Below are 16,599 nucleotides of genomic sequence, written 5' to 3'. Positions count from 1 at the left end.
CCCTGGCTTCTCCACCAACGGCGGGCCCAAATCTCAGCTAAAAAACAAACAAACTCCAAGAAAACTGCGGATCCCAAGTACTATGGAAAACATTTCAACCCTTATCTGGTGTTAAGAACCGTATCAATCGTCCCCTTTGGAACGCAAAAAAAAAAGAAAAAACAAAATCATTAATATCAAGGATGTGTCGGCAGCATTATTTGGGAAAGAAAGGAAATTCCAGGCTCGGCTGCCCTTGCGCAGGCTCTCAACAATTCAAACCCCCTTAACTGGCAGCGGCGTGGAGTTATGAGGCGGCACCGGCGACAAACGAAGGTGAAGAAAAGTTCAATACAGATACAGTGAACGTCACTGCTGGCATTCCCATTGGCGCCCGCGAGCATATGCGTTCCACAAGCAAGCCCCACCCATCTCTCAGCGATTGCTCTGTTGAGAAGCGTTGGGTACCCCGCAAAAAGACCCAATACGCAATGCCCACCGCCTTTTAAGTGTCATGTCTCTAAATTTGTACTTGAAAGGCCTAAGATCGAGAGAAGAAGAAAGGGAGAGAAAGAACTGAAGATCCGGCGTGACGGACAGGTTCCTTCATACTTCAAAACAAATGCGGCACATCCTCCGCGGGGCGTCGTTGATGTTTCTTTTTGTTGTAAAATTTTACTGTGGACTAAGATTAGTCATTTTAGACAGTTCCCCGTAGTGATTCGTGGCAGCATGGCGCCGCCTAGTAGCCTTCGTCTGTAGAAGCAGTGTCGTCAAACAGTGGGCAGTACGTTTGCGACAGACTGGGCATACCTCTGGGCAAAGTCGTTGCATCAAAGTGCTCCATTCGTACGACAGTGCTGTTTCTCTTATCATTTCCCTCTTGATCGTTTGCTATTCCTACCCCAAAGTGCCGCGATAAAGAATCCGCTGGATTCATTTCGCCCTTCAGTTAGTAAAAGATAACCTCAATGTCGTAATCGTACCAGAGATTGTAGGTGGTCTCGAAGAGCTTGTTTAACGAGAAGCCCCTGCCAATGCCGCCAAAGCCGTTCAGGCGTTTCTGTGCAGCCGCAATCGCGTAGTGATCCGTCACCACCGCGATGCGCATACCAGGTCTCAGCGTTCCCTCCTTGTGCAATAACAAAAGCAAAGCCTGAACTGCCCTCGGTTTCGCGTGAGCCGAATGCCGTGCCCTGAAGGGGCCGGTAGCGTTGTGTACCGGGATAGAGGCACGTAGTCCACGGATGTCGCGTAGTGCGCGATCCTCCGGGTCTTCCACAAACACGTCCTCGTTTTCTTCGTCTTCCTCTTCTTCATCTTCAACGCCATAGGCGTCATCGTACAAACGGTCGTGGTTGTCTCCGTCGTCTCCACCTGTTGGTTCTCCCTTGTAAAAAGGAAGCTGGTGGTGGGTGACAAAGCGCTGCTGGAACGTGGTGACTTCGCCCGTGAACTGAAAGTGCACCACGGCTCCCCATCCTTCGCGGGAGGCATCCGTATAGGCAACGATATCGTACGAGCCGTCGTTGTAATCAACATGCCGTGGTGGGTCAATGCGCCACCATTGGTTCTTGATCAATTCATTCGAGATGCGGCTCAATTCATCGGTCACCTTCGGATGAATGTACGGCACCGGTGCGTCCCAGTCCGCACCACCGGAGACCTGTCGGTAGAAATATCTGTAGGTCCGCAAGAGTCGAAACATCTTTGCCGGGTTCAGGCGCGTCGTGTGAATCGCATAACACACCAAGGACACCACAGAAACGAACGTCCGTATGGAGTGCTGCCGGTCTGGTGCCGAACTCAGCATCAACTTCGCGACCGTCTTGACTGAGTTTCGTACCACCCTCTCGGTTCCGTTCCACATGTACTCTTCGCCAAGAAATACGTTGTTCTGCTCAGCGAGACGTAATAATTCCTCCTCCGTATACTGAAGTAGTTCCTCGCGGTCCGGCGAGGTCAGCAGATTTGCAGCACGAATGCGCAGCAACACCTGCCGTACCGCGCTCACAAACTCCTCCTCCTGTCCCTCCTTGGCCGCAATCAAAATATTATCAATCATCGTATGTATGATGACGGGGGTATCAATGTCGACAAGCACCCACGTGGTCGCCTGGCCCACTGCCACGCTCCACCGCGCGCCGGTGGGCAGCGTGCACAAACGGTAGTAACTGCCACCACACCGGAACACAAACTTGTTGCGCAGTGCCGCTGGAAGTGGGATCGCATCGTAGGATGCCTCAAAGTCAAGTTGCAACATGTACTTGGCATAACGCAGTGATTGCCGTCTCCCAAGCCGCGTCGGGTAGTTTACTTGTGGCATGTCCGCCTTGGCCATGACAGCGTTTAGGTGAGGTTCCGTGATGAGTCGTCTGCGTCCCTTCATCTCCGGGACGGTGAACACATTGACACCGTAGTAGCCCGTCGGGATCATGCCAGTGCGGCTGTCGAAATGAGCGATCGGCGGGCCGTGTTCGTCACGGCACAGTTCGAACTTGCCCATGCTCACGGCTTTCTGGAGGTCCTCCTTCGTCATCTTGGTCGTCTTGATGGTGCGTGAGGTCTGCACGAGGTGCGGCATAGGGTATGGGTCAGGCGAGGCATCAACCGTGATGTAGCGGTATGCTTCTTCTAGAAATGCTTTCGTGTGTGGGTGGGCAGTCGCCATCTGCCGCACCGCCTCCGTGTCGAGTGGAGTGGTATGCTTGAGGTGCAGGCGCCACTCCTTTACATTGTCACCCGCGACGTCTACAGCTACGTCGCTTGCGTCTGGTGCTTGCTGTTGCCGTTTGAGATCCAGCATCAGCCGGTACACGTCACGGTCGCAAATGCCCAGGTCTGCTGCCTTGGGTGCCTTCACTCCGAGGTATTTGGCGCTGACAAGAGGTGGTGCTCCTCGACGTTGGCCTGTCTTTGCGCGACGTCCATAGTTGTCTGCTGGCCACGTCCGAGATAGATGTTGAGCGTCGAGTCCTGGGTGTGGCCCGTCATGCGCCGCAGCTCCTCCATTGTCATGCCCAGCTTGGCGCAGTACCTTATCGCGCCCTTGCGCACTGACGGCAGTGCCATTGTCGGATCGATGGGCTTGAGTACGTTGGACAACATCCTGTGCACCATGCTGGAATCTTCGCTTGTGAAGAGCCGAGACCCCTTCTTCTTGATTCTGTTCAGGTGCTTGAACAGGATGAGCGCTTCGTCCTCGGCGAGCGTGGTCGTCACCTCGTAGGGGGTCCGAAAGTGGGACGCCTTGCCGCGGGCCATCCACACCAGAACTGGGTAGCGCTGTGGGGCGCCTCGGCGTTCGACACCACGCGCAGCTGCGGTAGCGGATTCCTGTTTTTTCTGTTGTTGTTGTTGTTGTCGCCGCCTTCGCTGGTCGGCAGCCGCAGAAATAGCTTTACATCTTGCTTCAGTAGGGTAGTGATATCGCCCGCTCGGGCCGCGCAGTTCCACATAAGGGCGAGGAAAAGTGCCGCCAGCGGGGAGAAGTGACTTTGTCGCAAGAGCATCGCCCTCGCTTTGCAGTAGTTCTCGGCGGAGAGTGGTGTCGGCGCCTTGGTGGGCTGTATCTGCTTGAACCGACGCACGCAGGCCACCGCCGACCGCCATTCCACGTCGTTGCTTAGGTTGATACCCTCCCCCACGTTTGTGTAAAGGGGGAGATCCTGCAGGGCACCAGCAATCTGCGCCATGCTGCTGTGTATCGTCGACCACGTAGCGTGACCGTCCTTGTACAACCGAAACGCAAATTCCAGTATCGCCGAGGCGAGGCTGTGGTACCGCAGGAGATCGTCCGGCATTGCCTGTAGGTCGCGCAGCCAGTTTAAGTGGCGCTGGCGCGTCTGTTGCGTCTTGCTCCTCCATGTCACCTCGTGGATGTGTTTTGGCTTCTCTGGAAAGACTATCCATTTTCTTTGGCAGAGCGGGCTCTTTCCGAGGCACGCCCTGCCCGGCACGTTTAAACAAGGGACCGTGACGCTACGGAGCACTTGCCCCGGCATGTCACACAGTGCCTGGTCGATCTCGTCCGCGTTGCTGTCGTTCAGGCGTTGTTGACGCGGGAATATCCGGCGTTCGTCGCCGTTTTTCTCTCCAGCGTCTTCTTGCACCTCCGTCGTCGACTCCGTCGTAGCGATATCATCGACATCGATCCCATCGGCTTTATGATATCTTGCCTCAACGTCCTCAGCGTCCAAGTCTAGCTCAATGTGTCGTCGAGTCGCCACCTTTTTCTTGTTCGTTTTCTTGTGCTTCTTCGCCGGCTGGTTGTCGACAGCCATACTGCTCTGCTGCTTACTTGCCGTCCGCTTGGCGGTTCGCCCGGACCCCATGTCCGCCAACGCCCCGTAGGTGCGCCAGCGTGAGGGAAGATAGACGCCCCATAACGCCTGCGACGCATCCTCTGCCAGCGAGAATTCCCACGATCCGTCTGTCTCAGAGGAGGCGGTCTCCTCGTCCGCGTTCGGCGTCTTCTTCTTCTTTGTGCCCTTATTCTTTTCGGGGTAGTGGCGGCATGGGGCTGCGCCCAGGCGGAAGGCGTAGTTGGTCTGGTTGAACTGCAGCGTGGTGGGCATGCCAAGCCCCTCCTGCCCGCGGACGTAGAGCGCTGCCAGCGAGTTGCGAGCCTCCTTCGTCTCGAGCAGGTGCGGCGTCGACGGCACCAGAATTAACCCGTGGGCTCTCAGATTGCCGTCCGTCTTGTTTGAGCGCTTCTGCTGGGCCCGTGGACGATCGTCGTTGAACTGAAGGGAAAAATAGGGCAGCTGTAATGCGCTAAAGACGGTAGATAGGTCAAACTCGGCCAAATTCTCCAAATGGTGTTTGGTGCGAAAATTGGTGATCGACTGGGGTCTTAGCTCCTTATCATCGCCCTTGCCAACCGAGATGAGCGCGAGGCCGGACAGAATGTAAGTAACCTTGCGACGCTGATTCACTTCCCAGTTGAGTTGCGCGCGAAGCAGCGCGCGACGTGCTTGGCACGCAATCGACCGCCGCTTGGGTTCAGCGGGAAACTTGGTTTCCGCTCTTACTGTCTCCACAACTCCCAGTTCTGTCACGTCTTCCTCTTCTCCTTCTCGCGATGACCCTTCAACCTCACCCTGGGGTTGGGACCACCCCATGGGCTCCATCGTCTCCTCGTTCGCAGTGGTCAATCGCACCGCGCTGTCATCCGCTTCCTCCTCGTTTACATTGGTCCCTCTTAGACGTCGTTGCTGTGATGGTGGTGAGGCGCCTGCCCCTCCGTAAAGTAACGTTCCCTCATCGCGATGTCGCGATGGGTTCTTCTTCAGCTGATGCGTTTGTCGCTGTTGATGTTGCTGTTGCAGCCAATTATTCATGGTGGCGTGAAAAATGAGTTGACGTTCGTCGTCAGTTTGTAGCTCAAGAAGACATTTGAGTCTCGACAAGAAAAACGCGCGTGCCGGCGGCTTCTCGCGGTGGCGCAATACTGCGTCGAATAAATGTCTGACCATCTTGGTCAGACCTGGCGTAATGCGGACATTCACGTTAACCGCAAACGCAAAAAAACATATGGACATGAAAATGCCACAATCTTCGCTGAAACGCACTTGTCGTGGGGTTGGGACAAATTCGACCGTGATGCTGTCATCGAACGGTCTGAAGGCACGCCGTACGTCCCGCTCCACGGGCGGTGACGGTGCCGAGTCGTAAACACGGAGCACGTACTTTTGACGTTGTTGACTTCCCAGTTGCTTACTGTGTATGTTGTTTGATGTTGCTGTTATGGAGGATAATGAAAATACCCCCGCGATCCAATGGGATCGTGTAAAGAGCGGGATGTAGATCAATCCGGTGGTGTTTTGGCTGCATTGCTTGTCACTTACAGCTTCTTCTCCTCCTCCGTCGTGGCGCCCCTCGCCTCTTGTTGCACCTGCCATCCGCTTCTTTTGCATTGCCGCCATGTCTGCCATACGTTTCAGGACTTGAATCGAGCAGTCATCGATTTCGCCCACTTCCATGCATGGAAGGACAGACTTGGGAGGCATGTACAACCCGTAGATGAGGTCGAGGTCAGAGTTCGTGGTTTTTCCCTTAATCATGGTGCCGCCACTCAATACTACGCTCTTGAGTGGCGAGCACCGCTTCAGTTTTTTGTGCACTTCATTGTCTCGTGTGTGTTGTACATTTCTTCGCCGTGGTCTTCAGCTTCGCCACCGCACATTGGGTAGTTATAACCACCCCCGCGTCCAACACGGCGTCCACCGCGCTGGGCATTTCCACCAACTCGGCCTCGGCGGTTGCTTCCACTGCTCCTTCCAGCATAGGTGCCACTTCCGTTGTTGGCAGAAGAAAATCTTTGCACCGCGGATTGGAGATTTTGTATCTGTTTCTGCAGTTGGTCAAATCTATCCTTGACCGGTGCTCCGTCCCATTATCCTGCTTTGGTATCGTTACCGTCGAGTGCTGGTATGAAGGGCTCACCTCCGCAGAGGGCTCTGGTTGCATGTGGGGTGATCGTAGGGGCGTATCTTCTCGAGTGCATGGTCCTCTTTATTTCTTTTTGGTTGGCTGGATTTGTTCTGGATGGGCCGCCACCTTCCAGCATTTTCTCACCCATCTCTGTCATTCGTTTTACTCCCATAGCATCCTCAATCAGGCAACGATTCTGGGTGTCCATTTCCGTGCCTGGAAAAAGAGGGAACAGAAGCTTTCCGGAGGCAATGGCGAATGACATGGAATCCTTCATAAGGTCATTGGCATCCCTCTGCACCGCCCAGTTGCGCATCGTGAGGCGGTCATCGGGGACCATGTTTAGGAGCATGTCGGCTAGCACAAGATGCGGGTAGCTTGATCCGCTGTACAGGAGCGTCATGAGAATGAAAGCCACATCTTGTGAAAGTGGCATGTTGGACTTTATCCTTTCTTCGAAATTCCTCCTTAAATCGGCCGGTGACCCGGGTTTTGCCGCACGGATGTACAACTCGTCGAACCTCTGAGTCTTCTCATCCGCTTGTTGCCTCCACGGCTTTAGTTTATATACGCTGTCCATTCACAATGTGGCGAGCATTGCTTCATGGACGCGGGTCGAGTCAGCAAGTTGCTGTATGACGCTCTTCTCAGCATTCGACATTGGCACGCGAAAAGAAAACGATGACGATTGACTAGAACAGCCGAAGAAAACCCCTAGACTATCAGTTTGTGTAAAAATACAGAGAAAAAACATAAGAGTAAAAGATAGACAATAGTGTTGCAGCAATCTAAATACAATTCTATATGTGCTTACACCAAAGGTCTTGTAAATTAAATAAATCAATAATAGCAGCTTTTACCCGCTACATATTTCCACCTCAAACGACACCACTCCTAACTCAAAACAATTTCCCTCTGAAACTTTTGTTCTCAGGAGGCATGCTCGTGGGAAAGCCCACCGGCGACGCTTGTACTCTTCGCACGCTTTAAGCAAGGGTTCTGCAAACTTCTCCACTAACAAGAGCCCTTGCCCCCACGCCATTGGCATACACACACCCTTTGCGATGGCGTTATGCTGCTTTCCTATGTTTTTCTCGAATGGTACATCTTGGCAGCACCGTAACAAAAGCGAGCGTCGTTGGCGAGGAAAGTAGTTCCCCTGCTTGCTAGTTTTGGTGCGCTTTGAGAATGGCCAGACTAAACTAGGGGGCAAAGTGGGCTGCCGGAGCGGAACGGGTGCGGTGTTGCGTGAAGGGGTCGCTTGGTTTAGCGGCTCTTCTTTATTTTGGATGCTGCAGTTATTGAGGTTATTGTAGCATGACCCGTTGTATGTTGTCAAAAGCACTTCGTATGTCCTTTCCCAAATGGGCCGGCCGTTGCCGCGCCTAAAACGAAGGGGTCTTGTTTGGCGCGCGTTTTGAAGTAAAGATTATGTGGCCATTGCAAAAAAAAGAAACCAGCCCTATTTTTAAAAACATATAGCCGAGACAAAGCGCACCCTTATCACTAGCAGATCTTCAAGCGCCAATAAAACAGCAAAAAAGAAATTTCCAACGGCACGGCATTCATGCGAGACAAGGGCTTGGATGCATTTCTTGTATCTTGGGAAGGTCCCAAGAAAGTAATAACAACCTCAAACGGCAATTTGCCCGTTTTTTGTGTTCTTCGCCCCGTGGTTTTTGCCCAAATGGTGCTGTCACGAAGGTCCGTTTGCACGAATTTTTTATTTTTATTTTTATTTTTTTTTGGTTTTTTATAATATCGCTATGCGCTTGAAGTGCGTAGGGCAAAGGGATTCTGAAGAATCTCGGTGGTGGGAATTAAATTTTTATACGCCCCTCTGGGTTGCCTCAGCGGCTAAATCCAATTCCCAATACGGGAGGGCATAGTTGTTACCATATCTCTGGGGTCCTTGCCTCTCCCCAGCAGCATTCGCACAAAGGTGAAATATGTATGTAAAAGAAACCGCTGCTGATGGCTCGCTGGTGCGTGCCCCAGGGCTTTCTCGGATTAAAGTTTTGTCTCAGCATGACGCGGCTGTTCCCGGCACTGTGCGACGTTTTTAGCTTACGAGCCGGCAAACTCCCCAGAAGGGAAGAATGCTGGCCCATGGCTTTCCCCGAAAAAGTGCGAGGCAATGGACCTTGGCACAAACTCTCGAAGGCCAAACATCAACAAGGGATATTGTTCCGAAGAACACATGTATCAGAAATAAATTTTGACCTGGGTTTTAGAGGAGACCACCTCCTTAGAAGGAAAAAATAAATCGCGGCTGTTAAAGAGGCCGGCTCCCTCAAAATTTTTCCCGAGGGCTTTTGGTTTCCCTGAATAAATTCAGGTGCTCAACCCTGGCGCCGCGACAAGGCAGCATCTCGTCACCAAGGGTGCCGTTTCATAGAATCCCGTTCCCCGAAACTTTTTCTTTAGAGGCGGGTTCCGTCCCAGTTCTTTTGCGGCGGGTGGCCTTCGGGGCCTTCGCCTTCCTCTCCCCCAGGGGCGGAAAAAAACCCCAGACAACCCGCCTGCCGAAAAGGGAAAAAGAGAAAACAAGAACCCCGCCGCCCAAATCCCGGGCCCCGCAAAGAGGTGGGAGGAAACAAAACCCGTTTTTTTTTTGGCTGCGGGGCCGTGGTTTTTTTCCCCCTTTCGGCGTTGCCTTGGGTTTGTGCGCTCTGCGGGGGTTGGGGCCTTCGTTTTGGAAACCCCCTTTTCTTTTTTTTTGGTTTCGTGGGTCGGAATTGCCGCCCCGGAGGCTCCGCGGTGGGGTGTGGCGAGGGCTCCTCTTCCTTCTATAATGATTTTTTTTTTTTTTTTGGGTGGGGGAGGAGGGGTTTCCCTCCACATTTTGCATTGCTTGGGGATGTTTTCCCCTCTTTTTGTTGCTTGCGGTATCCTGACCCTTATAATTTTCCTTTAAAAAATGAAGAACTATCCGGAAGAGGAGGGTCCCTCATTCCCGAGAAAAAAAAACAACCACCACCACAAATAAAACGGAAAGAAGAGAGATTCCTTAGTAAGAACAAAAAAAAAATACAAACAACAGTGGATAATTTTATACGTACATATATTGTAGTAAGTAACAAAGGAGTTGAAGGAATGAACGTTTTGATAAAAGAAGATGTGCCAGTTCTGGCGGCCCGCGTTGAACAGCTTCAGGGTTTACCTCATCGCTTTTTTTTAAAAATTTTATGCGTTATGTTACTCTGGCTGCAAACAATTTCCTTCCCATTTTCTTCGTCCTCGTTTCTTTTCCCCTTTCTCTCTTTTTCTCCCTTCGAATTCCTGTCCTCCACCCCAACTGATGTATAGTGTGTACATTTGCACATCTCCGCACCTAACAGATCTCAGGGGGTAGGGTCAAACCCTTCATCATAATTCTTGTAATAATAATAATAATAATAATAATAATAATAATAATAATAATAATTTTAATTTTAATCCTAACGTTTACCCCCCACTTACATTGCTCTTTCATCATTCCTATTATGTATAAAAAGTTTCATTCCGCCTGTCTCCATGGTCCCCTTACCCATTGGGAAAAAACGAAGGCAGAAGATCAAGAAAAGCAATACAAATAATAGTTATAATGACAAAAACAACAATACGTGGTGAGATTCACACTGCAAAGAGACAAATGCATACAGAAAAAGAAAGTAAAAGGCAAAAGAAAATCAGAAAGGTTAACTTTTGCTCCGAAGGGAGTTGTTAGCGACGAAGAAATGAAGGGGGAAAATAAGAAAGAAAGCGAAAATAAAAAAGAACTACGCAAAGTAACAGCAGAAAAAAAAGAAAATTACGAAAAGAAAGAATGAGGATGAAAAATCACATCAATACCTTCTCTGTATGACTGGATAATTGCTCTAAGAACAAAAATCCTCTTTCTTTTTGATATAGGCATTATACATACATACATACATTTTCAGGTCTTCAAAGAGATATGCGAGAATAAATTGATAGCATAAATGGCAAAAATACTTCCATTTAGTTATTCTTCTCATTTTAATTGTTTATTTATTTTTTCTTTTCTATTTGTATATTTCTGAATTGGTTTCGCACTTGCCCAAAACAAAAAAAAAACTAATATGTTTCCTTTTTATTTTCGTCTCCAAGGGGGACAAAAGAGGGAAGTGCATGTCGTTTTTTTTTTTTTAAGATTCTTTATATATAACGAGTGGTGCACGTACGTACACACATATATAAACATAAAAACATGAGCAAGAGCGAAAAAAAAAAAAAAAACGTACAGAAAGAGAAGAGCAAGAAGAAAAAAAAAAGAAAAACCCACAGGCACAGACAGAGAAATTAAAAAGAAAAAAGAACCGAGAAAAGCGAGGCAATCAAACACATACTTTTGCTTTCTCACACTGTATGTCTGTATGGGAGTGAGCTAGATCATATGTATATATGAGAGATAATATTGCCATTGGAAACGAATGCAATATGCACAGGGAAGCAAAAAAAAAAAAAAAAAAAAAAAAAAAAAAAGAGAGCGCATTACCATACTACATATTTCCAGCAGCAAACACCCAACCCCGAACCCTCTCTCTCTCTCAGATACATGCAATCACCCTCATATTCTTTGCATACATAGACGTTCAATTCTTTACCCATTCTTTTTTCTTTCCCGTCCCCTTCACACAGAAACAATCACTCAGGCACGTATGGCCTACTTTTCTCTTCTCTCTAGCCACAGTCTCGTGGAAAATATTGATGTGAAATCTGACAAAACCACACACACACACAGGGAAACCCCCCAAAAAATCAGCTGGGTTTTTCTGTGAGAGGGTGTGCAAAGAAGGGAAGAAAGGGGGAGAGAGAGAGAGAGAGAGAGAGAGGGATAGTGTGTTTGCGTGTGCGTGTCCGAGAGAAATAGTAATACGTGGAGCAAAAAAAAAAAAGAGAAAAGCAATAATACGTTGTGGATTACGGTAAAAGCAAAGAGCGAAAAACCAACACAAACAAGAGTACGAAGATACGAGGGAATGGAATACGTGGAACGAATAATAGCGAGAACAATCGAAGAAAGAAGGAATCTCTCCACTATTTTTGCCAAGAAGGAAGCACGAAAAAAAAAAAAAAAAACGGGACAAAGGCAGTAGGAGAAAGAATATTATTGACCATTACTGATACGAACCTTCGGAAAGAGCTTGTGAAAGATTTCCCGCTCCACTACAGCGTACTACTAGGATGCATAGGAATCGCCTTCCCCCCATCCTCATAAAAAACAAAACGGAGAGGTAACATACACCTTCAATACAAAGAAAAAAAAAATGTGCTCATAACCTAGCTAATACTTCCCTTTCCCAACTTCTCTCCGACTTTATCATATATTTGTTTTCATCCCTTCTTAATCTTTTTATACTCTTATTCTTTCCCCTTATTTTCTAGCTTTCATATCATTCACCACTACAGCATACTAAAAACCAATAACAAGAAAAGAGCAACATATACGGCGTTTTCCCATTACCTTGAAACTTATTTTATCCTTCCTCTGCGATTTTTTTTTTTTTGAAATCACTGTGCCGTCTCTCTACTGCTTCCCTTGTATTCCTTTTTCTCACTCTCCATTTCTTCTTCCAACTCATTTTCCTTTCCTTCTCTCTCTCTATTTCTATACGATTTTTTTTTTTTTACAAGAACATACATACACATATTACTCATCATCCAGAATGTCTTCAACCCATCGATGGAGTGACTTCTCAATGTCATCGTCGTGGTTTGTGCTGCGTGTGTGGGAGGCAGTGTACGGCAACGCGTACGATGATCCTGCTGCCCGTTCGTCGGCATCCCCAGGGATATCAACAATACTTGAATGTGACTGCAATGCTGCTACTGATTGTGGTGATTGCCCATCATTTGATATTCGCTCTTGACGTAGATGTGCTTCCTGCTGTTGCTGCTGCTGCCGCAGTGGGGCAACTCTTGCCGTGTTCCCGACTGCTGGTGCTTTCCCACCGCGGTGTCCACGACGTGTGCGCTTACGTGATGTCTCATCCCACCAGCGGCAGCATTATAGGGACCAGTTCTGCAACTCTTCCGGTTCGGCAGTGATAACTGTGGTGGCTGCTGTTGCTGCTGCTAGTGCACCGACATTCGTTGTCGTGCCTGTAGTAGTAGCGTTAGTAGCGTTAGCAGCAGCGTTATTGGTTAGTGTGGCTATGTGTTGCATAATGCTGGCTGGTGGAGGTGGGCAACGTTGTCGGATGCGGGCTCGAACGTTTTCCTGTGCAATAAGGATGCGACTGTACCACCGCAACATAATAGCCTGATAATGTGCGAGACGTTGTTGTTGTGGGTGTGTTGTTGTTGTTGTTCCTGTAGTAGTAGTAGTAGTAGTTGTTGTTGTTGTTGTTGTAGTTGTTGATGATGATGATAATGATGATAATGATGATGTGTGTTGTTGTTGTTGTTGAGTGGGTGATGTAGGGAATACCATCTCATACGGCACAGGTGACGGGAGCATTTTAAATCGCAATGGCTGTTCATTGAGTCGTCGTGTGCCATCGACGGATGTAACGAAGACGGTGGAAGGAGCGCCGACAATTCTTGGTGTACCATGTGAAGACCACGATGGCTGCTCCAGTGACATACTCATTTGCAACACCTCACCCCTCAATCCAATAGTCGCATCAGCATTTGCATTCGTTGGATTTGTACTGGCGTTTGTAGTAGTAGTAGTAGTAGTAGAACTGGCAGTAGTTATAGTAGTAGGGGTAGGAGTAGAAGTAGTAATAGTAGTACCAGAAGCCGCAGCAATACTGGTGTTACTGGTATTGATATTCGTACTGTTTGTCGTTGTCGTTGTGGGATTGACACCATTCATACTAGGGGGTGTACCCAATAAGGTACTTGTGCTACCACCGCCTGTAATACTGAGACTCATCATGCAATGGGACAAGCCAGGAGATGCTGTGGTCTCACTAAAGAATGATGAGGCACATACTGTGGGGTTTGTGCGATTTGTGCTGTTTGCACCACTGCTGAAGTCTGTTGTTCCAATAAGAGAAAACATACCATTCCGCGAGCCAGACCCAACAGACCCTCCTGCCCCTGTAGTAAAGTGCACCATAGGAGTTTTGTACGGCGATAATGGAGTGTTGATAAATACTGTACTAGCACTGAGTCCGGTACCTTTACTGTTCGAGCGCGTATAGCGTACATCATCAAAGGAAGAAAAGTACTGTCCCCCCGTTGTAGTTGCTGTTGCTGTTGTTGGTATGAATAATTGTTGTTGTTGTTGTGCTTTGGTTTGTGGTTGCAGAAGTGGTAGGTGTTGTTCCATCTGCCAGTACCCACAGCCCTGCTGCATGACAATAGGCTTTCCCACAGATCTCACCCGGGCCGAACTGCCGCCATTTCCACTCCCACTCCCACCCGCCAGATTGAAGTCTGAGAAGGAAGAGGCATTATTACTCCCAAGCAGCGTCCCACCCTCACCTCCACATGTGTTTCCATTCATACTCCCATTACAATTAACATTAACATTCACACCACCACCACAGACACACGCAATTCCACTTCCACCACATACACACACATTCGTATTAACATTTCCACCTCCCATGGCCCCTGTGGCAGCAGCGGCGGATGTCGACATCACAGCCGCAGTACCACCACCAGGTGCCGCCCCACCACTCGTCATGTTGCCACCAGGCTCCAGAAGCATTTTAATTCTCCACACGTAATGCGCAGCCGCCCGAGAGAGAGAACAGTAATCAATCAATCAATCAATCAATCAATCGAACCGGCACACAACCAAACAGAGAAAGGTAAGCAGACAGAGACAGAGAGAGAGAACACACACACACACACACACACAGACGCAGAGACGTACAGTGAGAAAAAAAAAAAGCAAGTTAAAACACGCCGACGGAAAGAATCAAAGCAAAGAAGGCAGTGTAAATTTTACTGTGGATGCGGGTTAAATGAATAGGAAAGATGAAAAGTGAAGGTACGCGTGTGCCTGTGCTAAACGAGAGCAACGGAACGCGTATTGAAGTTGGTAAGAGGGGAACAAAAAAAGATGATGTACCACGAGTCCACGAAGCAAAAAAAAAAAAAGAGAGAAAACGTGGAACTAAAAAAATCAACAAACAAGGAAAAGAGGAAAAAGGCAAAAAAACCCCCACAGCAAGTCGCAAATAACGAAAAAAAGTAGGAAGAAAGTAAATAAAAAAAAGGAAAGAGATTGTGACACACACACACAAACACACAGATATCACGGAGATGAATAGAAAAGTGTGAATGAGAACTCAAACTGAGACAAGAGAGAGCAGTGATGTGCTTTTCTTCGTTTCTGTGTAATACCTTATTTCGCTCTTCACCTTCTTTACCGAATGGAAAAACCTATAAAACGTGTATGTATGTAGTTTTGTACCAAAAATCCGAAGTTCGAATTATATATACCTATATAAAATATATATGTATAATATGTATATAGGCAATATGTACAGCTCTCGCACGTGTGGAAATCGACCCCAACTCACTACGATTTATATTATTATATGTAGATAAATACAAATAAGCGCAAACACCCAGGTTCCCGACTTTCTTTTTCCCCTTTACTTTCTTTCCTTTAATCACTCTTTTACTTTCTTTTTGTTTTTTTTTTTGGTTTTAAAGGGTTTATATCTTAAATAGCGAAAGTCGAGATTATATAACTACGTATGACTATCTGTGCTGCCTCTTCACTTCGCACTCCCCAGTTTTCTTCGTTCCTTTCTCCGTGACAGGTGAATCGATGTTCTTTTATTTTCTTTCCCTTTCCCTTTGTAATAAAGGAAAAAAGGAAAAATGCAATGGCGGACGCAAAGGAAGAACAGGAAAACAAAATGAAGTGCAACAACAACAGAAAAAGAGAGAGCTGGGAAGCAATAACAAGAGCAGCAGAGTGCCAGATAGCACGAAAATAAAATGAAAGGATTCACCAAGTATGCGTGCTAAATAAAGAAATTAAAGTTCAGAGAAATACAGAGAGATCAGTTCCCTCCACACTTCACTTTTTTAAACTTTTTTTTTCTCTGTTTCCCACCGGTCTTAGTTTTCCAAATATTGCTAATGCGGCCTTGACTAATGTATTTTCTTGTTTTTCTTGTCGCCCCAGAATTGCCTTCGCTTAACCTTTACCAATAAATCTACCTATATACGTATATATATACGTATACGGTTTTACTATACTATAACACAAAATGAAAATCAATAGAAAAAAGAAAAGAGAACGAATGAATGATGGTATTGCAACCGTGGGAGAAATAATTACTAAAGCTCACATAAGAAGTATGCCAACAAGTGCAATATATATATATATATATATATATATATATATATACTCAGAAAAAAAAGAAAATCTTAATAAAACTGAAGAACACAAAAAATTCCACGGAAAAGAAAAACGGTTTCGTGATAATATCCAATATAAATATAAAATATAAATTATAGAAACAAATATATTTATTTACTTCTGGATACTTATGTCTTTCTTGGTGTGCAGAACAGATAGTGCTGACTACAGGCATACCGACCCCTGTAAACGAAGAGAAATAAAAAGCACACACACACATATTAGAAACACAAGAGGAAGCAAAACAATAATTATTTTTCTTTTTACCATTTTCGTTCGTTTTACTTCCCTTTTGAAGTCCCCCTTATGCGTCCTTTCTTCTTATAGACGCATATAACCGCAAACAGAAACATTATACGATCTTTGTTGTTTCCCTGCCTCTGCTGCATTTTTATTATCCTCTCTCTCTCTCCAACCAATGTTCACATTGGCATCAGACAATACCAGGAGCAGCAAAGCAAGGTTAATACTATAAATAATAATAATAATAATAATAATAATAATAATAATAATAATAATAATAATAATAATAATAATAATTAGTATAAATAATAATAAAACAATAATTCAGGAAAAAAACAGACGCGGATAGAAGAAAAAGCCCAGATAGTCGTCGTGGAGTGGGTTAGGGAAAAGCAAAAAGAAAACAAAAAACAAACAATCAAAAAGGAAAAAAAAAAAAAAAAAACACACGCAGAGAAAACACAGAAATGAAAAATAAAAACATGTTGTTTTGGTCAGCATACAAAACAATTTTTCTCCGGTACTCAGGATACGTCTAGAAAAAAAAGAATGATACGAGGGACCCTTAGTACTCTATCCTTGCTTTCTCTATTGCCACCAAC

At 46.9% G+C, this 16,599-nt stretch overlaps 5 protein-coding genes across 8 annotated transcripts; all 5 read right to left on the bottom strand.

The window, feature by feature from the left end:
* Positions 1-286: 286 nt before the first annotated feature.
* On the bottom strand, positions 287-813 carry LSM04_001744 (uncharacterized protein; the record flags this gene model as incomplete). Its single annotated transcript, XM_067332443.1, has 2 exons — positions 287-426; positions 666-813. 2 exons carry the CDS (start codon positions 811-813, stop codon positions 287-289), a joined length of 288 nt encoding a protein of 95 aa, XP_067194279.1.
* Positions 814-931: 118 nt separating this feature from the next.
* Positions 932-6,044, bottom strand: LSM04_007959 (uncharacterized protein; the record flags this gene model as incomplete). Of its 2 annotated transcripts, none has more annotated exons than XM_067332430.1 (2): positions 932-3,377; positions 3,436-6,044. In XM_067332430.1, the coding sequence occupies 2 exons, from the start codon at positions 6,042-6,044 to the stop codon at positions 932-934; spliced, it is 5,055 nt and encodes a 1,684-aa protein (XP_067194413.1). The 2 variants fall into 2 exon arrangements, with proteins under 2 accessions (XP_067194413.1, XP_067194414.1); XM_067332431.1 differs by having other exon boundaries at positions 932-3,173; positions 3,227-3,846.
* Positions 6,045-6,088: 44 nt separating this feature from the next.
* On the bottom strand, positions 6,089-6,994 carry LSM04_009505 (uncharacterized protein; the record flags this gene model as incomplete). 2 transcript variants are annotated; one of them, XM_067332419.1, is made up of 2 exons in its annotated part: positions 6,089-6,234; positions 6,541-6,994. In XM_067332419.1, the coding sequence occupies 2 exons, from the start codon at positions 6,992-6,994 to the stop codon at positions 6,089-6,091; spliced, it is 600 nt and encodes a 199-aa protein (XP_067194440.1). The 2 variants fall into 2 exon arrangements, with proteins under 2 accessions (XP_067194440.1, XP_067194439.1); XM_067332418.1 differs by having other exon boundaries at positions 6,089-6,350; positions 6,648-6,850.
* A 276-nt stretch (positions 6,995-7,270) lies between these two features.
* Positions 7,271-7,983, bottom strand: LSM04_006467 (uncharacterized protein; the record flags this gene model as incomplete). The annotated part of the gene is made up of 2 exons (XM_067332407.1): positions 7,271-7,769; positions 7,970-7,983. The coding sequence occupies 2 exons, from the start codon at positions 7,981-7,983 to the stop codon at positions 7,271-7,273; spliced, it is 513 nt and encodes a 170-aa protein (XP_067194379.1).
* Positions 7,984-12,067: 4,084 nt separating this feature from the next.
* On the bottom strand, positions 12,068-14,080 carry LSM04_003628 (uncharacterized protein; the record flags this gene model as incomplete). 2 transcript variants are annotated; one of them, XM_067332394.1, is made up of 2 exons in its annotated part: positions 12,068-12,403; positions 12,470-14,080. In XM_067332394.1, 2 exons carry the CDS (start codon positions 14,078-14,080, stop codon positions 12,068-12,070), a joined length of 1,947 nt encoding a protein of 648 aa, XP_067194316.1. The 2 variants fall into 2 exon arrangements, with proteins under 2 accessions (XP_067194316.1, XP_067194317.1); XM_067332395.1 differs by having other exon boundaries at positions 12,470-13,237.
* Between the last annotated feature and the right edge of the window lie 2,519 nt (positions 14,081-16,599).

Source organism: Trypanosoma melophagium (genome assembly GCF_022059095.1).
Source record: "Trypanosoma melophagium isolate St. Kilda chromosome Unknown ctg12segment0, whole genome shotgun sequence".
Taxonomy (NCBI): Eukaryota; Euglenozoa; class Kinetoplastea; order Trypanosomatida; family Trypanosomatidae; genus Trypanosoma; species Trypanosoma melophagium.
This window is presented reverse-complemented; position numbering and strand designations above follow the sequence as displayed.